This window comes from Calliphora vicina, chromosome 1, assembly GCF_958450345.1.
Source record: "Calliphora vicina chromosome 1, idCalVici1.1, whole genome shotgun sequence".
Taxonomy (NCBI): Eukaryota; Metazoa; Arthropoda; class Insecta; order Diptera; family Calliphoridae; genus Calliphora; species Calliphora vicina.
The window spans coordinates 124184981-124207718 of record NC_088780.1 but is presented as its reverse complement, the minus strand read 5'-3'; the positions used below and the strand labels follow the sequence as shown (position 1 = coordinate 124207718).

At 30.7% G+C, this 22738-nt stretch overlaps 1 protein-coding gene across 1 annotated transcript in view; it reads right to left on the bottom strand.

The window, feature by feature from the left end:
• The window catches only part of timeout (timeless circadian regulator timeout), a 549675-nt gene that overhangs the window by 362623 nt on the left and 164314 nt on the right, over positions 1–22738 (bottom strand). The window contains exon 11 of the mRNA XM_065502580.1: positions 11931–12031. Within this exon, the coding sequence (XP_065358652.1) occupies positions 11931–12031 (101 nt within the window). The remainder of the gene's footprint in view (positions 1–11930; positions 12032–22738) is intronic.

Genomic DNA, 22738 nt, shown 5'->3' with positions numbered 1-22738 from the left:
ACTAGAACAAGAAATTTATGAACAAAATTAACATATTTTGAGAAATATTAAAATAAAAGCTTATTTTTACTTAAAATATATCCATATTTACTTGTATATGAGTTTTTGTCCTCGTAGGATACCGTTAACCTATTCGCAGGTATGACCAAAAAAAATATTTTTTTTAACGGCAGTTTCAAAACTCCAATTTCAAAATTTTAAAAATTTTGTTAAACAAATTTCAGAATTTTTTGATCATCACATGGGGATTTATTAACAACATAATAGGGAATAAAAATGTGAAAAAAGTATGTCAATACCTCCTATAGTTTTTCCGTACCTGCGATATAAATTTTGCGATTTTCGAGAAAAACTAATTTTTTGGCCATATTTTGGGGAATGACCAGAATTTCCTTACTGTAATGATTTTTAAGTAAAAGCTATTCAGAATAATATAGTCCAGGTAATTTTAAATATAGTCTGAAAGTTTTACTAAAATCGGAAAACTTTAACCCTTAAATCGTGAAGGTCAAAGGTCAATTTTTTCAATATTTGGAATTTCTCACGGAAAGATAGCGAAATATTATATATTTTTGGGCCGATTTTGATGAAACTTAAGAAAAATATAAAACGAAGTCTAGTATTCACAATAACAGTACAAAAATGGAAATTAACCCTTAAGAGTACTTGGGGTCAAAATGAATGTGTTTCTCGTGATTTTAAAAGTTGAGGGTCATTTGGACCCCAAGTTCTATTAAAGGTTAATTTCCATTTTTGTACTGTTATTGTGAATACTAGACTTCGTTTTATATTTTTCTTAAGTTTCATCAAAATCGGCCCAAAAATATGTAATATTTCGCTATCTTTCCATGAGAAATTCCAAATATTGAAAAAATTAACCTTTGACCTTCACGATTTAAGGGTTAAAGTTTTCCGATTTTAGTAAAACTTTCAGACTATATTTAAAATTACCTGGACTATATTATTCTGAATAGCTTTTACTTAAAAATCATTACAGTAAGGAAATTCTGGTCATTCCCCAAAATATGGCCAAAAAATTAGTTTTTCTCGAAAATCGCAAAATTTATATCGCAGGTACGGAAAAACTATAGGAGGTATTGACATACTTTTTTCACATTTTTATTCCCTATTATGTTGTCAATAAATCCCCATGTGATGATCAAAAAATTCTGAAATTTGTTTAACAAAATTTTTAAAAATTTGAAATTGGAGTTTTGAAACTGCCGTTAAAAAAATTAAATTTTTTTGGTCATACCTGCGAATAGGTTAACGGTATCCTACGAGGACAAAAACTCATATACAAGTAAATATGGATATATTTTAAGTAAAAATAAGCTTTTATTTTAATATTTCTCAAAATATGTTAATTTTGTTCATAAATTTCTTGTTCTAGTGGCCTGAGATACGTTAATGGCCTGGCGATTTTTTAATAACTTTAACATTTTTTCACCAATTTTTGTCTTTTATATCTTATTATAACGACAATTACGTACACATTTCGATTCTTTTAAATTAAATTGTAATAGTCATTATTTAATGGCAAAATTTTTACAAAAACTGAAAAAATTGCATATTTTCCCCTTGTAAATGCACCTCAAAACTTCAGCGTCGTTGCGCCACCAGTTAACGTTATCCTATCTTCCTAATATTTTACACAATGTGTTTCTACAATACATAGAACAATTCTAGAGGGGGGACGGCCTGTACCTCGAAAGTTTTTTAGGTCCATACAATCTTGGAGCACTCTAAGCAGTACACATAAGAGCTCAGTGGCGAGAGTTTATGTATTCAACACCGCTCTCTGATAAATTTATTTTTTATTTTTTTCTCAAATGCAGTAGAATTATTACTATTGAATTTGATAGTGAAGTGTTATGATATCCCCATGCTAAATTCTCCAGGCATTAACTTTGCGCGTGGGTTGAAAATACACTAGTAGTAGTTATCAGTGGCTAACTAATTCAGATGTTATATAAGTATGTACTTCTGTATTAGAAATGCTGATATCTAGACACAACGAATTATATCCGTATACGATTTGACACTATTTGGTGTCAATAGTACAACAAGCCCGCCTGTGCATAAATCGTACACGAACGGTATCAATTTGAAAACGAATGACTTAGTAAATATTGAATCTAAAGAAGTGGCTACTTAAAATCCGCACGCACTATAGTAATCACAATGGAAAATGAAGCTAGAGATAAAATTGTGCACAAATATCTAGAAAATCCGACTTTGTCGGGTTAAAAGATAGCCAAAATCTGATTTTCGGCAGATATCAGGTCAAAATTTTTACGTCTCGGCAGCTCGAGGCTGTGTGGCCTTTAAATATGAATACGTAAAATTTAACAAAAATATTAATTTTGCAGGCAATCCGCAGCTGCGGTTTGAAAAGTCAAGCTTTTCAGACATGTTTTTAAAGAATTTTCAGAATTATATATAAAAATAGAGTTTAGAAAAGCGATTGCTGTCATTTATAAGACATCAACATCTGATACAAAGTTTCAGCCAAGTTGTCATTACTCAATGACAAGTTGTCATTACTCAAATACAACTATGAAGTGGTATAATGAGAATAATATTGATGTTATACCAAAACACAGCAATTAAACAAATTGCCCAAATCTTCGTCCAATCGAGATATATTGGGCAGTTGATAAATGTAAAGTGAAAAAGAGCGCAGGTACAGTAAATAACCAGATTATGATGTGAACAAAGAGGAATAAACATGCTGGAATAACTGTAGAAGTGGGAAGAAAAGTTGTGCAGCTATTAATGGGAGGCATATGAAGAAAAGACAGAAAATTTATTCCCAATAAAGACTCATAAACCTACAGTTATATTTTGTTTCATTTAAAAGTTATGCTCGCTTTAATCCGTACGGATTTTAAGTGGCCACTTCTTTACATAACTGTCAGAAATACTTTGCAAAATGTGCGAAAAAAAAACAACCAAATCAAGAGTTTTTAACAAAAATATTAGTTTTTCCAATTAAAAGTACACCCAGATCACAATTTATAGCCATTGTCGGTGTATCGAAATGGATTGAGCCAGAATAAAAAATTTAACTGCGAAAGAGAAACAGATTTTTACCAATAAGAGGAAGCACGCATTCAAAGTACTGGCAGATATTGTGTACAGGAGTTAAGAAAATAATGACATTTTCTAAACGTAAGACGAATTCTATCAGTATATTTAATCACTTAATAATAACTTAATACAGTGTTTAATGGGTTGCAATGCGTATGAAAAGGTCAGATATTTTGGAAAAAAATATCTCATAAATCTAAAAACCTGATTATTTATTATTGCACAGCTGCTTGCATCAATTTGTTATATGTGACGTATGATTAATATTAATTCGCTCTAAATAATAATTACACCACATATTGGCTATGATTTAACCTTCGCTTTCATAGTATCTACTAGGGTATTCAATTAATCGGGTTTCTGGTTTAATCGGTTAATCGAGCAAATAATTAATTGAGGTTTAGATTTATTCGGTTAATAATCGGTTAATTTTAAATTATTCGATTAATCGAATAATTTCTATTTTCATTTCAAATTGAAAATACAACAACGAATTTTGTGTACAAAAACATAAAAAAACAAGTAAGAAAGTATGGTCGGTCAAGCCCGACCATATAATACCCTACACCAAGTAAATGAGTAAAAATATTTTTCTTTTAAAATATCAATAATTTATATTTTTGAGTGATTTTTGGAAGTGGGCCTTATATGGGAGCTATGACCAATTACGGACCGATCACCATAAAATTAGGTCGTGTGATTTATGTCTATATTAAAGTTAACTATGTTGAATTTTGTGTGTATACCAACATTTTTAAGCGATTTATGCACGTTAAAGTGATTTTCGGAAGCGGGTCTTATATGGGAGGTATGACTAATTATGCACCGATCGTAATAAAATTTGGTGACATGAATTTCGTATGTATAAAAGTTATTTGGAGCGAAATTTGTGTAGATACATATATAAATAAACATTTATGACCGATAAAGTCCAATTTCGGGAGGACATTTGTATGGGGGCTATATGAAATAATGGACCGATTTCAGCCAGTTTCAATAGGGTTCGTCCTTGGGCCGAAAAAATTATATGTACCAAATTTTATCGAAATATATTCAAAATTGCGACCTGTACTTTGCGCACAAGGTTTACATGGACAGCCAGCCAGCCAACCAGACGGACGGACGGACGGACGGACGGACATCGTTTAATCGACTCAGAAAGTGATTCTAAGTCGATCGGTATACTTTAAGGTGGGTGCTAGACTAATATTTTTGGACGTTACAAACATCTGCACAAACACATAATACCCTCCCCACTATGGTGGTGTAGGGTATAAACAGCTAATAAGGTATTTGAGATCATTTTTGTATTTGCTGCAACAACGTCATAACTCAAAATCCGTGTTTTATGAACTGAGTAATACAAAATGCGTTGTTCTATAACACAGTGCAACAATGAAAAAAACACACGATCATGACAGTATAGATTCGACTCTACTACCAAAGGGTAGTAAAACCCTATACTCAGTTTGCCCATTTTGGTGACCGATTTTTTTTTATGGGCCCCCAAAGTTTCTGAAAATCAGTGGGGCCTCTAAAAAAGGTGTCATCAGGTTTTGGTTAACAGCTAATTCAGACTTTGTGCTACGGCTTAACTTTATATGGCAATAATATAGCTAAGAGTCCGCCAAATAAATTTTGTTAAAATTTGTTTCCAAAAAATAGCTTTTTCGTGCACTTTTGTTGAAAAAATATAGGAAGAAAATTTTTTTTTTTTACTTTTTTTAGAATAACTTCCAGGGACTCCTAATTTTTCAATAACAATATCCCGCAAAGTTGTAGCTACGGTAAATTTGAATAACTCTCGTGAACATATCAATGCAATCCGAACATACCTAGGTATTCTAAATAGCTGTCAAAAATCACTTTGTAGCTTAAAATTTGTAGTTTTTTACTAATTTTTGACTCTAAAACAATAATTTTTTGTTAAAAATGTATGTTCGAGTGTATACTTCTCTATTGTGCTGGAATAACGAAGAATGGGCAAATCATTATCGGTATGATCCGGGCGCATAACTTTATCCAATCTTGATCATGCAAGACCGGCTTGATGCAAGATATGAAAAAACTTTAAAATTTTTGAAAGTGGGCAAGGTTTGTGGAACTTCTGAAGTGTAAATATAAGCTTTTTATATAAGTTTTTGATATCGGTGGAAACCTTATGACTTAAAGATTGACATTTTAGTGAAATGAATAATTTTGTGACGTCATTTACCTTAAAAACTAATAATATTTTAAAATGGTGATTTTCCATCAAGAAAAATAAAATCTTTGAATTAATGTAAAATTTGAACAGTTACAGACATCACAATAAAATTTGGAAGTAATATAGACCTAAATATTCGTAAGTCAATGGCATCACTAATGTTGCCATTCTTTGTTTTTAAACACCGAAATTCCTGAAACGGCGAAAATTTGTTCCAAAAACGAAGTTTTTTTTAGAAAATAGCCCACTTTGACGTTATTTACAGCATGATAGTAAAAACGTTCTGTATGTATATAAACAACATATGGGGCTATACAAATGTGATGAGCTTTTGAGGGTCGGTGCTTTGCGTTTTTAGAATTTTTTACTCAAACCTAATTTTTTTTTTTCAAAATTGCCCAAGTTTGGATAGGGCTGGGGGGTACAATGTCCGCTTAAGTTAGTCAAATTTTACCTTATATGTTTTTGCATTAAGTTCTCTTTCCAGATCATAAAAAAATTTATATAGTCCCGAAGAAAATTAGTTTTTTATAAAAGAAAAAATATGGGGACTTTTTTGGGAAAAAACTTAAAAAACACACGCATACAAAGTTGAAATATATAAAAAGATGCCTCAACTTTGGATGCGTGTAACTTTTTATAGGGACGAAATAATTGTTATCAGATTTGTTTTATTTTCTTTAGAATTTTATCGCAAATATACGTCATATATAAAAAAACAAATTTCGACCTTTCGTAGGCCCATCAAATTTAAAATACGAAAAAAAGATCGGGCAAAATTTAAAAAAATATTAAACCCAAATATCTCTTGAACTAAAAGAGATAACTACAGATAAAATCATATTTTTTGTAGACCTTCTCAAGGTCTATCTATATTTGAAATTGCAGCTCATTCGGATCATAAATGACTTTTTGGTAATTTTTTTATAAATGTGTGACATTGAAGGTCCACCCACTGATCCCCATTCCGAACACCTCAGCCGAGTAAATAATACAGCACAACATAGAAGTGTGGACTTGATAATACTATTTTTACAAAAAAATCTTTGTTTTAGCGTCAAAAAATAGGAAAAACGAAAATTGTTAAGGTACAAAGTGATCTTTATGTGCTATGTAGAGTGACTAGACACATTCAGAATGCATTGATATGTTCACAAGAGTTATTCAAATTTACCGTAGCTACAACTTTGCGAGATATTGTTATTGAAAAATTAGGAGTCCCTGGAAGTTATTCTAAAAAAAGTAAAAAAAAAAAATTTTCTTCCTATATTTTTTCAACAAAAGTGCACGAAAAAGCTATTTTTTGGAAACAAATTTTAACAAAATTTATTTGGCTTTGGCCGTAGCACAAAGTCTGAATTAGCTGTTAACCAAAACCTGATGACACCTTTTTTAGAGGCCCCACTGATTTTCAGAAACTTTGGGGGCCCATAAAAAAAAATCGGTCACCAAAATGGGCAAACTGAGTATAGGGTTGTACTACCCTTTGGTAGTAGAGTCGAACCTATACTGTCATGATCTTGTGTTTTTCCAAAAGTCTCCATTTGTTGCATAGTGTAATCTTTCATATAGTTTCATCAGTTTTCAAAAAAGTCAATTATTTTTTGTGTGAGAGTGTTTTTTTGTTGTAAACATCAAAATTAAAATTCATGTTTTCTCGTATATTTGATAAGTAAAAATTTGGGTTAAATACAGATTAGAAAGATATTAACATCTACTATTTATATTTCTGAAATCGCCAAATTTGTTGAAAATTTATTTAAGAAATAGTAAAATGTCGAAAGGACTTCTTTTGAATTATGACGTTGTTTGCAGCAAATGAACGATATGTGAGTTTTTTAGGGTTCTGAAATAATCTTTTATAAAAAGAATATAATTTAAACGATTTTTTTTCTTTAGATTTAATAAAACTTTTCTTGGAAAAAAAACTCTCTCGCTGATTGTATATGTTTGAGAAATCAAAAACATGATAAAGAATATTCCTTTTTGGATTGTTTTAGATTTTGATTAATTTAATAGTTTCGTTTAGTTATGATAAAAGACAAGGTTTCAAATACATGTAAATTTAATGTCAGTTGTTATACATACTCATTAATCATGTTTATTGGATGTTAAAAAAAAATATCTAATTTTAATTTTAATTTGAAATCTGTATTTGAATTGAAACGGAAAAATAAATACAAAAAAAAATTTTAAAGTGCAAAAAAAGGAATTTCGGTTAATCGGTTAATCGACACAAATTAATCGGTTTATTTGTTATTTGAAAATCGGCAATTTCAAATTATTCGAACAGTTAACCGTCCAAAATTAATCGGTTAACCGATTAACGGTTAATCGATTGAATACCCTAGTATCTACCGAGGTAGATATTTGGATATTCAGTTGTTAATAACTTACACGATTTTATCAACTTTGAAATTGCTTTCAGCTCAGTTATCAAAATTTGCCGAATTTTAAGAAAACAAACAAATAAAAAAAATTAATGTAAGATTATAGAAGTTTTTTTATATTTTTGTGTATACGGGTTTATGAAAATATACCGCGGTAGATACATACATTCAAATTTATGATAATTTATATTGGTTTTGTTACTTAACTAGCTTTAGTTTATACTATCATCAAAAATTATTCAAAAGCTTATCTTAAATACATTCAATTGCTGTCTTGTTAAAAATCGTATTTTCGGCTCGAGATTTATTTGTGCGATGCAAAGATTTGTACCCAAGGAGTTCAAGAGTAATCTACGTCCAGAGTAATATATTTCCGTACTTTGTGTGTTGTTTTTGTCATATACTTTAAGCTGCTAGGGCTGAAGAATCCAATGAATTGAAAAAAATCGGCACAGGCCAAAGTATTGTTGCTCTTTTGGTTGGATATTGAGACTCAGGTTTTTCCCGTATCAAATCCTTTAGTTTTATTGTAAAATTGGATGACTTCAGACTTCTGTTTTTTACCTGAAATATACGAATCGCGATGCATAGATGGCTGTAAAATTACTTCTTATAATATGTATTAGATATTTTGATACAAAAAATTAGTATATAAATAAAAATTCTAACACAAATTGAATGTATAAAGTCATTATCTACCCATGTAGATACGTAAAAAATGGCTTCATGAAAGCGAAGGTTAATACTTTTAATTTGAAATATCAATTAACAATTTTTTATTTTCTTAAAGCTTGGATCTATAGATTATACAATTATTCCTGACTTTCTCAAATTAACTCTGATAATTGTCTTAACTCAAGGCAATTAGCTGCATTGCGTTATTTTAAGATAAACTTGAGGTCATTCATAGGTATATAGTTACTACTGGATACGTTTGACTAAATATACGGTGTTAAACGGCATGAGACCCTATAAATGTCAATATTGATTGTGTAGGGATTCTTCTCTATAAATTTACCCATTTATGCCACCACTGTATAGAACTCAGGAATATAGTAACCTGTTTTGTGGTGGATGATGAAACTTATGTACAACTTCACAACTTCCGGGTCACGATTGCTGTTGCTTCTTTTCGATTTGTCGGTATGATGTTGTTTCCGAGTTTAGTTTATTTAAGAGATCTTATATTTTTCTCCTTTCATAATCTAAATCCCGTAGCCCCTTGTGTGGTTAATAACACTGTGCTAGTTGAAAAAAATGTGAAACTACTAATTACTACGAGTGATGTATCTTATCTTTTGTGAATAAAATTAAAAGATGTGGACAGATTTTAATCATTTAGGGCTTGTTTTATTTGGTACATCGTTTTCTATATGTTTGAAAAAAAATTAAGAGCATATATGAATTTTCCAATTTTTAACGACGTTTTAAAAACCAAAAATTTCGAAATTTTTCTAAAAAATTATTTTTTTTTGGCGAATTTTATTGCGGAATTTCGGTTTTTTCAGTTTATTCAAGAAACTAAACCGTTTTTGAATTGCGCGAATATATGTTGTGCAACCTCCTCCGTTTTCGAAATGACGGTATATCTCGAAAATACGAGCTAACCTAAAAAAACGGTTAGCACCATTGAATTCAGCGTACCCGAATTAGTTTAACCCACTGGGTGCCCTTCTTGACAGAAAAAAAGTGTAAATTTCAAGCACAGTGTAATTGATGGTACCATACAATTTACAATTGCCATCTTTTGAATCCAAACTATCTTTTGAGCCCCTTGCCGCTCATAGTGAAGGATATAAAGGAACAAACAAAATTTCCAAAGAAATTTCTTGTGTGGCAAGACCAATCATTTGTGACATCAGGCACGATAAACACAGAAATATATTACGGAGTGTCTACAAAAATGGATTTTACCTTTCTAAAAACAGCACAGAGTGACTTCATATTTCTGGCCCGATTTGGCATCATGGAACATCACTATGGAAAAAAGGATATCGAGTGGTATTCAAACAATAATGTCAATTTAGTACCATGGGTGGCAAATCCACCCAAGTGTCCAGAACTTCGGCCAGTTGAAAGGCTCTTGTACAAAAAAAAGAATTAAAGACAACATGAAAAGCATCCCAGGACATGTCCGACTTTAAGCGTAGCTGGAACACCTCATCCAAAAAGCTAAACGAAAGCAACTATAAAATCTTTAATGGGAGCTTTTCCGGAAAAAGGGTAAACATTTTGCCAATATTTTAACGTTTAATGAATTTGTATAATATTTGAATAAATTTACGTATTTCCAATATATGGGCATCCTAATGTCCCAGCAGTTAAGCAAGTAGTCAATGTATCCCTTATAGACAGTAATTGTCTAATCACTTGCCTGACTTCAATTTATATATTTTTGGTCATTTGACGCGTATGTACTCTTTGTAGTGCAGAGAGAAGACAATTGGTTACTTTATACATCCCAAGTAATCTAGCGTGAAGACAATTGCCACTTAAGTGTCTCTAAGTAATCTAGCGTATAGTTATGTAGCTGATCAAGTAATCAGTTAGGTAGCCAGTAAGGTAACTGACGCTATGTAACCAGTATGTGAATTCAATGCATTGAATACTCTATATCGGAAAGTGCCATTGTAATCAAAGAGGGTCATGCACGTGATGAAATAACAAGACAAGTAGCTGGTTATGTAACTAGTTGTCACCCTAAATGATGCGTAAAATCACTAGTTCGGGACTGTCTTCTAGAACTGCTGGGACATGTTTAACTATGTGTGGGTATAGATATTGGTGTTTTTGTGGTCTAGATTCCAATTTAATTTTATTCATGCACGTATATACAACTTTATTAAATGATAATAGCAATATTAACAATAACGTAACAAACAATAGCAATTGTTAGAGTGAAAATAAGCCATAGTGCAAAGATAGAGTGAGAAACAGCCAGCAATGAAATGAGAAAAATTGTGCAAATAATAAATATTACATTTGCAAGCACATAACACACAAATATACATAAATATAAATTTATTGCAAATATGCACAATTATATACATATTTGTAGGTAAATGTATACAAATACCTTTAATAAGGAGCTATTAATTATAGCAAAAAGGATTTATATTTTTTAAAATCAGTCATCAAACTCACACAAAAACATTTCTCATTATTCCTTGTTTCTAGAGAATTTGTTGTAACCTAATAATTTCACGTACAATTTATATTTAGTTCAGTTGATGAGGCTCTATTGTTATTACAGCCATCATGTGTTATTGTTTATACATATTGAAAATTTTATTTATTTATTTATATGTATGCAGATACACACATTTACGCAGATGTGCACAAATTCAAAAAAACACACTCACATTCATAAATACCCTGAAGTTCATTGAACTAGTTCCGCCACGCCGAATTAGTTAGCCACTGAGAACTACTACTAGTGAATTTTCAACCCACGCACAATGTTAAAGAATGGTGAATTTAACGTGGGGATGTCATAACACTTCACTATAAAATTCAATAGTACTAATTCTATTGCATTTCAGAAAAAAATAAAGAATAAATTTATCAGAAAGCGGAGTTGAACTCATAAACTCTCATTTTTCTAAGCCACAGAGCTCTTATTTGTACTGCTCTCTATATGTTATTAAGAATTGCGTGTGAGTCCACTCTGAATTTTTTCTGAAGACTTTATTATACTTGAATTTATTTTCAAAAACTTAAGACCAATATCTGGGTATTGTTTATTAATAAATACGCTGGTGAAATGCAGTGCAAACGATAACCACTTAACTGACACTTTAGCAGGCACAACTAGTTTGTTGTACAAACAGTAATTTAGCTAGTGTAAGGTTTCCAATTGTCACTTTTCAAACTGCTGGGATATTCACACATGCACACATTCATATTTACATACATGTACATTGTTAGGCCATCAATTGTCCTAATTAATTAATAGGAAACTCTTGTTATAATTGTTCCTTAAAACCTCAAAGCACGCAAAAAAGTAAATAAAATAAATAAATATTCAATCATCTGTTTCTTTCGTTGTGTTGTTGTACTTCGCAAACATTTTTGAATTGAATTAATTGAACGATTTAATCGCTTTTTAAATAAATTACAAAAACTACAAGATATCTATAGAATAATTTTAACGTTCAGTTTATGGTTGTTAAATTTCAATAGATTTAATTGTAATTATTAATAAAATAACTTCACAATTATAAATTCATATTAAAACTTACCTGTTGTAATGTTGTGCATGAATATTTCTCTCATTAGCAGCATTTCGTCTTCAGGAGCGGCAGACATGGCTCCAAATACATCGTTTTCAGGCCAGACTTCTCTGAAAGGAGGGGAGCAGACAAAGGCATAACGTTGAAATATATAGTGTTTAATTTTAGTTATCTTTGAAACTACTGGACTAATTTAAATACAAATGTATGATTTAAGTAGTCTATTGATATAATAAGGAGTGAGATCGACAAAAACCTTAACACACGTTTTTCATTGAAACTTTTAACCCCGGTATTATTTGATTTTATTTTTTATTTTTTTTTTGATCAAGTTACCTTTGTAAAGTATGTCAGTTATTATTAGATAAACAATTTTATAATAGCAAATAAACAGTCAGAGTCAAATTCATTTCATACTACAAGCTAATTGGGAGCTTAGTTTTAACCGCAATTTTAGCGTAAAACATGCCAATTAAATTAAGAAATTAAATATAGTCAGTTTAAACTATTATTTTTGCCAATAAAATGTTGTAATAAGCTCTAAATACTTACACATAGTAATATTTTAGTGTTTTTTCTTATTCAAATCATCTTGAAAAAAGTTTCAAGGGTTTTTGGGTTTTCAGTCGTGGTAGTCATTCTCAGGGAATTGCCCATATGTTTGTGACAATCATTTATATGATGAATAATTTTATCATAATATGTTGTTCTCAGATTATGATATCCATAAGCCGAGAGCAACATGACATGGTAAGTCCATCATAAAAATGGTTGTCACAAACATATATTTGTTTATCGTAACCATATACATGGTTGATACAATCATGTGAAAAATAAATTAACCATATTATGGTTACCACAATCATGCAAATAGTTACTGTAACTATAATATTGTTAAAAAACTTTTTGAAATGGTTACAGTAAACATGCACAACTATATTTTTTCTGTGCAGTCTCCTAAAATTTATGCAAGACTATCCATGTCAATTTTGTATTAGGATTCTACAAAAAAAACCTCTTATTCTTGTACCCTTCACCAGTTTGTAATTTCTAGATTTTTCATTTGCGACCCCACAAAGTATATATAGTCTGGATCAATATAGATAGCGTAGCCGATATAGCGATGTCCGTCCGTATGTTGTAATCAACTGTCCGTAGCCCCCAAACAACTTATATATGTACATGATTTAGAATCGAGAAAATAGCCTAGAACTGGCTGAGATATAAGGAAAAAAGCAGGACAAACTCGATTTTTTACCTATTTTTGATTTATATCTGGATTATTAAGTCATTAATATAGACAATAATAGATATCAAATGATAGATATTTCAAAGACCTTTGCAACGGCCACAGTAAATCGGAAACACAATGGGTCAAAATCGGAAAAAATATTTTTTAACACGAATTTTTTTCAACAAAAAAATTTGTTTGACATAAAATATTTATCACCTAAAAAAACATTTTTATAAAATTAAAAAAAAATTAAAAAATAAATTTTTAAAAATTGTTTTTGCCATACAATTGCGTTCGCTAATAAATTAGAAAAAAAACAAATATTTAAAATTTGTATTTTAAAGTATAATTTGGTGAAGGGTTTACAAGATTCGGCACAGTCGAATATAGCTCTCTTACTTGTTTTTCCATAGTTTTACCACCTTAATTAAACACAAATTGTTCTTAATATTCATATACTCATAAACTCAAACCTGAATTCAAATTGCTTAATTACCACATTTCTGCCAAACATCTGATTTCTACTCTAAACTCTTTTATGCGCCCTAAAATGCAATAGTTGTCACAATTAATGCTGATAAATCGTTGTTGTTGCTGCATATTTGCCAACAAACGATAAAGAGATCTTCTCAAAATGAAACCAACAAAATGAATTCACACGAAAACTTGTATAATTTATATTTCTGGTACACTAACCTACAAGCAAGTGCTGCTCAAAAAATAAAAAGAAAAAAACAAAAATTAAAATTAAAATAAACTTTCACTCATATTTTATAATTAAATTTTAATGCTCATATCATTTAGTAACGAAATTCACAGACTCAAAAACTGAAGCAAACACACCGATACACAGCAACATTCAGTTTAATATGACATGAAACAAACATGAGACACAAGGATGAACATTTTCATGTAAAAAGAGGATATAAAACATCAACCAAAAACAACGACAGCAACAGCAAAGAATTAAATTGAAGTTGAGCGCTTACTAAAATGCGTTTTAATTTTTTATGTTCCCATATGTATGTGTGTAGTTACAAACAAATACAGTGGCTGATAAAAATAATCACACATTTAATAAAATTATGCCTGAACTCAACTCAATTGAAAATGACTCAGAGTGTCCAATATAAAAATTTCGTTTAGAAGTTATGAATAGGGTTTTTAATTTCCCGGCTTTTTTTGATTCCCGGGAATCGGCAAATTTTGTCATACACTCCCGAATTCTTGAAATATATATTGTAATTATAATATAAATTATGAATATTATAGACAAATTTCATATAAAAAACCAAGGTCAAGCACGATCATATGGGCCTTATATGGCAGCTAGTACTAATTATGGACCGATCGTCAAAAACTTTGGTGTTTTTTACAACTAATGTATTTCTATTGCTGTAGTTCGATGCAAATGCGTATTAAGAAATAAGATTTAATTGCCTAAAAACTTAAGTTATGAACAAAAATAAATATTTCATTAGATTTTCAACTGATTTATCATTTTGATTTGATATAATGTTAACTGTAATATTTTAGAATTTTCCGAATAAAAAATTTTATTGAGGATGATGTAAATTTCGGTATTTATTAGGGTATTCGAATTATTCGAATTTTCTCTTGTTCGAATAAAACGAATAATTCGAATAAGAGATTTTAACTTGTTCGAATAATTCAATCACATCTTTAAAATTAATTGAATTATTCGAATAATTTAAATTTTTTTCAAAAAGTAAAGAATGAAGTTTTGATGTCGGTTTTTTAATATTTTATTGTTAAAGAAAAACCAAAAATAACGTTAAAGTTAACAATTCAAGTATGATTAAAAAACATGTTAAATGTAATGTTAAAAAACATTCGAAAACAAAGTCCATCATTAAATTTTCAAAAGAAATATTCAGATCAGATTAACTCCCGAAACCTTTAGTTTCCGTTTTGGAGCTATGCTTTAAATAATTTTAGCTAGTTGGACATGATCCTGAATTCAAATACAATATAAACGTATTAAGAACTTTTTTATGTCGTTCATTAATTCGTGTTTTAAATTGAGTAACTAATTCTTTGGTAAATTAATTATTCACTATTTCTAAATTATTTATAACAAATTGTATTATACATCAAGCTCTATCAACGTTTTCGAATCTTTGCTTAATAAAGTGGTCTTGGGGAATTACACAATAAAGGGAATCTGTCCAAAGTTTGATATTATTGTCAGTGAACGTGGCTAATTTGAAGTCAGACAGTGCATGATTGACGCATTTATAAATACGCAAAAAGTTTATTACCATGTTAGACAAAGATGTAAAACGATGTCCAAAATCATGTATAAGACGAACTACATGCTTTTCTTGCAACAAAACGTTTGTTTGCAATATTTGTGTTTATCATTCAATTTATTAAATATTTTGCAACACATATATTTTAAGATCATGGCCTTCAGCTATTTCAATGTAATCATTATAAATGTCATCCTCAATATCACTTTCGACGACCGTTTCAAAATCATTGGGTGCTCCGATAGTGTAGACGGTAGTATGCTGGACTATCAATCTGAGGGTTGCGGGTTCGATTCCCGCCAGAGACTATGGGTGTATCTGCAGACAAGCAAAACGCTTCGCAGTTTGTGTTTGTTTTAAAAAAAAAAAAACGTTCTCCATCACATTCAACTCCACTTTAATCTAAGTTACAATTTTTATTATTAATTGCGATTCTTCTAATATTTCGCCAGCTAAATAACAAATATTTTATTCCGTACCTTTTATTTTCATTAGTTCAAGTTCTAAGTTAAACATTTTGAAGGATTTGTTTTTAGAATTGTAACTTCTTGCAGTAATATTTATATATTTATAGAAGGAGATATCGGAACACTCATCTACAGTGATCGAAAGTCCCTTTGTCTTTAGTTATTTGTCGAATTTCAGAAACAATACAATTTTCGTGAGTCATTATTACTTATTTAAATTTGAAATTGAGAAAAATTTTAAGCAATTTAATAAATTTAAATATATATGAACATTTATTCGTTTTATTCGATTATTCTACATAAAATTGTTCAAATTATTCGTTATTCGTTATTCGAAAATGGCCATTTTTAAATTGTTCGAATAATTATTCGTAAGAAATTATTGGATTAATCGAACGATCATTAGTCGAATGAGTACTCTAGTATTTATAGAGCCCTTTGTATTTGCCGCAACTATAGTACATATTGCTTGCCATGCCAAGAACTTTTTGGGAAAATTTTCTGCTTTTGGGTCCTAAACTTTTCTACAGCATTCCCTCGAGCGTTAGCATTCCGTGCTTTGTTTTTGGCCTTTGAATTTTTAGCAGAGTTCCTGTCAGGAACTTTTTGAGCCTTGTATGTTCTTAAACCTGCATTGGCTTTAACTTTTTGTACCAAATAGTCCGAGTACTGAGCTAACCGGACTGCTTTCCTACCGGATGTTTTGTGAGCTCTTTTGAAAATGCTTTCTATTTATTGGCTATATACTCATTTCTTCTACATGGACCAGGTGCTCCCGATACAGTTTAATAACATTGAAATCAGTTTGACGGCAGACCTTTGATTGTTTGGCCAACTTTTTGTAGGACCAAGTTGGGTTTTGTTGAAAATATTTAATAATTTTAGTACGCACTTTTTTCTCGTCAATCATTTTAATCAGATTAACATCAAATGAACATAATTGACATTAAACATAATAACTGACATGATTTACAGAAGTAAATTATTCTAACAAAAAAAATCAAAAAATACTTGGGTTAAAAGTTTTAATGAAAAACGTGTGTTAAGGTTTTTTCCCTCTCAGTCCTTAGTTTTTGGTTTAATTTAGTAGTAGAAAATGCCCGTGAATGAAATAATTTTTTAATTACTCCCGGGAAGGGAACAAGTGGATACCTATATATTTAAATCAGACATTTATGATCGTTAAGTTCCTATTTTCGGGAAGACATTATTATGGGGGAGATATGAAATAATGAACCGATTTCAATAGGCAGCAATTTTTGCGAAATATCTTCAAAACTGGGATCTTTACTTTACGCACAAGGTTTGCGTGGTCAGCCAGACGGACGGACGGACATAGTTAAATCGACTGAGCAATTTTTTAACTAAATTTTTAGTCGCTACAATAGCATACTACCTTTCCCACTATGATGATGTCGGGTATAAAAAAACTCAACTTCCGATTCAATGAAAAGTAACCAAAAATCAATCAATAACATCTATCGTAGAACATGTCTATATTCATAGACAATGAAACATTCCAAACTCCAAAATTAAACTTTTTTAGCTGTTATAAATAAGTGTACGATAACTTTTACTCTAAACTGTTTACTACTATGAAACAGGTAACAACGGCAACGTGTTGTGTTGTAGAAATGTTTATAAAAATGTATGTGCATGTATTGTTTCCAACATTGGAGTTAATCCTTATGTAACACATCTCACACAATTTTTATCAACAAATACTTTTACATATATAAAACTACATGCACAGACTGAGAAAAAAAATATTATAAATCCTTGTGCAATCCTTACAAACCTCCACTTTCCTCGTTCTACTCAATAACTCACCTAACACTGTTTTACCCAGCAACTACATTTTTTTCCCCCCAGAAGTAGGCAGTTAGTTGGGAGGAGGATTTATTTTCTATTTTAGTTGTTAAATATTTGGTGTAGTACATTCACCAGTCACACGAGACAATGTTATGTGGCATTGCAGCGGGACTTTAAATGTTGTATCTTGTCGTAGTACAACAATCTTCTGGCAAACATGCACAGACGCTTCACGTTTTAAAAATGCTTCTTTTTTATACCCTTCACCTTCGTGAGAAGGGTTTGTCATTCCGTTTGTAATTTCCGCAATATAAAATTGTCCGACCCTATAAAGTATATGTATTCTGGATCCTTATAGATAGCGCAGTCGATTAAGCCATGTCCGTCTGTCTGTCTGTTGAAATCAACTTTCCGAAGCCCCCAAATAACTTCCATACACGATTCATACATCAATATCTCCGGAATTCTGCCATTTCGGCTCGTTTGCTATTTAAAATCGAGAAAATCAGTCCACAAATGGCTGAGATATAAGGAAAAAACCAGGACAATCTCGATTTTGGACCTACAGTGGTGGCCACCAATTTAAGACAAATACTTGAATTTTTTTCATCAACTGAATTTTAAGTGCGATATAGCCAAAATAAAAGGACCTCTAAGGGTATGAAATTTATTATTAATGTTTCTAGTTTCTGAAAAATGTTTGGAAAAATCGGTAAAACAAATATGGACAAAGATATGTGGAAATACATTGACACACCTCAGCGAACATCCGCTGTTAATAACATGATATGACCGAAACTAATGGAACTAAAAATACGAAATTTGGTCCGAATATTTTATAACAATAAAATTATAATGATATAAATGTGAGAAAATATGATTATTTAAAAAAAAAAAATTTTGGTCAAGTTGTAGAAAAATTTTATGTGTTCATGGTGAATATGTATGAATTGACACAGTCGAATAAAACACACTTGTGTGTTAAAACAGTCCTCATGCATACATATTTGTGGAAATATTTGAAAAAATAATTGAGAATTATATGGAATTTAGCAAACAATTTTTGTCTTAAATTCCTGGCCACCACTGTATATCTGGATTACTAATATGGATATCTAATGATAGACCATATAAGTCAAAATCGGAAAAAATATTTTTTAACCCGAATTTTTTTTCTAACCAAAAGTTTTTTCGTAAATATTAAAAAAAAAATTTTGAAATTTAAATAAAAAAATTTGAAAATTTAAGAAAAAAAATTTTAAAAAAACAATTCAAAAAAAAATTATTTTCCAAAAAATTAAAAAAACAACTTTGGAAAATAAATAAATTTTGTTTACCTAAAAATATTTAAAATTTTTACTTTGAAGTATAATTTGGTGAAGGGTATATAAGATTCGCCACAGCCGAATATAGCTCTTTTACTTGTTAATATTATATTTCAGTTTTGGTTTAAAATACAACATGAGTCGTCCAATTTTTATGTTTTGTTATTTATTTGCGCTGGCAAAATTCTACAAATTTTGTTAATTTTTTTCCAGTTTATTTTTACTGTTTCGTTTTGTAAGCAACCATGGAACATTATAGTGTATGTTGGCAATTTTGGAGTATTTTTTCTGTTTTGTTTTTCTAAAATTTAATATTGTTTAATAGTGAAGTTTATGTGTGAATAGAAGACCATCCTTTACTAGACGCGAAACATGATTGTCTACATGGTTATTAGGGCAATGCTTAACTAATGTAGACGCTCTTTTTAAAAAAAAAAAACTGGTTGCCAATCATAACAATATCAATAAAAAACAAGTAAGAGTGCTATATTCGGCTGTGCCGAATCTTACATACCCTTCACCAAATTATACTTCAAACTTTTAAATATTTTTAGGTAAACAAAATTTAATTTTTTTTCCAGTTGTTTTTTTCATTTTTTGGAAAAAATTTTTTTCCGATTCTTATTTTAAATTTTTTAAATTTTAATTTTTTTTTTTTAAATTTAAAATTTTTTTTTTTAAATTAAAATAAATGGTCTTATATACGTCGTTGCAAATGTCTTTGAAATATCTATCATTAGATATCCATATTGTCTATATTAATGTCTTAGTAATACAGATATAGGTCAAAAATCGAGGTTGTCTTGGTTTTTTCCTAATATCTCAGCCATTTGTGGACCGATTTTGCTGATTTTAAATAGCAAAATTCGCGAAAGCATGTCTGACAGAATTATTGAAGATTTGGATCCCGAAGATATCTGGGGTCTTCAGAAAAATGATTTCAACAGACAGACAGACGGACATGGCTTAATCGACTCCGCTATCTATAAGGATCCAGAATATATATACTTTATAGGGTCGGAAATGAAAAATGTAGAAATTACAAACGGAATGACAAACTTATATATACCCTTCTCACGAAGGTGAAGGGTATAATAAGTAAGAGTGTTATATTCGGCTGTTCCGAATCTTTTATGGCCACCGTTAATAAATGACAATAAAATATTTTTCTGATATAGGGGCTATATGGGGGCTAGGGTCAATTATGGACCGATCCTCGTAAAAGTTGTGAGAATGATATAGGTGTGCATACAACATGTTTATGTGCAATTTCACCACGATATTAATTAGTATAAGACAATAATGAATGTTCCACTCATTTTCTGAGGAGGACCTGGTATGGGGTACCAGGGATAAATGTTTCCCGACTTTTGCCATACTTTACAGTATAATTTCAAAGTAATTAGAACAAATTTTGCCGCTTAATCAACAAATTTATAACTGCCCAGACAGTACTCCGGGGAGACATTTGTATGGGGACTAGGTAAAATCATAGATCGATATTGCCTATTTTTAATATCAAACCCGATCGTGGCAGTCATATAGGGGCTATACATATCTCCATATCAAGTAGACCATCTGATCTGAGCTTGCAGACTGCAGAACAAGTTAATTCGTAAAATTGTTGCCCGCTACACGCAGAGAAACAACATGGTTCGGCATTGTTACAAAAACTACATTGTGTTCTTTGTAACAATATATTGTTGTCATACCAAAAATAATTGTTATTTTAATTTAATTTCAGCAATATTTTATTTAGTACATATCTGTCGTGTAAACAACAAAAAAAAAGATTTTTTTGTATTGATAAGAGAACTATTCGGACAAAAGTTGAATAAACTTGCAATTATAGTTCTCAAGATATTTAAAAATAACTATTTTCTTTGTGTGATAGGTGAATCACCATGTTCCGATCACTGGAATTTTTGGTTAAACATCATGCAGTGATAGAAATTAAATTGTGGAAAGTTTGAAAACTTTCACTATTATAGTTATCCAGATATTTGTATTTACGATTTACCTTTTATGGGAAAAGCCACGCCCACTTTCAGCTAAACTCTATCCACGTGTCTTTAAATCAATGACATTATAATTTTGGACATTTTTCTTATAGATAGCGGAGTCGATTAAGCCATGTCTGTCTGTCTGTCTGTCTGTCTGTCTGTCTGTCTGTCTGTCTGTCTGTCTGTCTGTCTGTCTGTCTGTCTGTCTGTCTGTCTGTCTGTCTGTCTGTCTGTCTGTCTGTCTGTCTGTCTGTCTGTCTGTCTGTCTGTCTGTCTGTCTGTCTGTCTGTCTGTCTGTCTGTCTGTCTGTCTGTCTGTCTGTCTGTCTGTCTGTCTGTCTGTCTGTCTGTCTGTCTGTCTGTCTGTCTGTCTGTCTGTCTGTCTGTCTGTCTGTCTGTCTGTCTGTCTGTCTGTCTGTCTGTCTGTCTGTCTATCTGTCTGTCTATCTGTCTGTCTGTCTGTCTGTCTGTCTGTCTGTCTGTCTGTCTGTCTGTCTGTCTGTCTGTCTGTCTGTCTGTCTGTCTGTCTGTCTGTCTGTCTGTCTGTCTGTCTGTCTGTCTGTCTGTCTGTCTGTCTGTCTGTTGAAATCAATTTTCTGAAGACCCCAGATATCTTCGGGATCCAAATCTTCAATAATTCTCTCAGACATGCTTTCGAGAAGTTTGCTATTTAAAATCAGCAAAATCGGTCCACAAATAACGGAGATATGAGCAAAAAACCGGGACAACCTCGTTTTTTTACCTATTTTTGATCTATATCTGGATATAGACAATATGGATATCTAATGATAGATATTTCAAAGTCCATTGCAACGATGTAGATAAGGCTATAGTAAGTTGGACCTACAATGGGTCAAAATCGGGAAAAAAAATTTTTAACCCGAATTGTTTTTTCATCAAAACATTTTTTTTGTCATAAATTTTTTTTCCAAAAAAAAATAAATTTTTTAAAAAAATTTGGAAAAAACTTTTTTTAAAAAAAATTAAAAAACAATTTCAAAAAAAAAAAATTTGAAAAACAATTCAAAAAATTAAATTTTGTTTACCTAAAAATATTTAAAAAAATTAATTTTAAAGTATAATTTGGTGAAGGGTATATAAGATTCGGCACAGACGAATATAGCTCTCTTACTTGTTTTATTTTCAAATACCGAAATACCTAAAGCGAGGAAAATGTGTTCCAAAAACTTAAAGCTGATTTAAAAAAATTGATCCCGCATAGGGCCGATTTTGGCGGGTTTTTTTTAAAATGTGAGACCCGAAAGTTACCAACTTTTGGGGGCCACGCACTAGCCCCCATTACCCCTAGGAAGCTAAACAACTGTAAATCAACTCAAAAACACATCAAAACAAGATTTTATTGGTCACCAAAAAAATACTTGGTATGACATGAGGTGCCGCAGAACAAAAGGTACTTTTTCGCACATTTAAAATTTTTGGGAAAATGAGTTTTATTTATTTCGCCCCCTTAAAAAACAGCATGAACCTGGAAATGGTAACAAGTTTCTTACTTATCAATAGATACATCTAACTGGCATACGTCGCCACATTAAATGTTAAAGATGTTTGATATAAAACCATTTTAATATCGGAAAAAGAACCTTTTGTTAAAAAATAAGGGGAAAAAAAGTACGTTTTGTTAAAAGCAAAATTAAAAAGTATGTTTTTTATGCGTTGTTTTTTAAGGATAATATTTTAAATGAA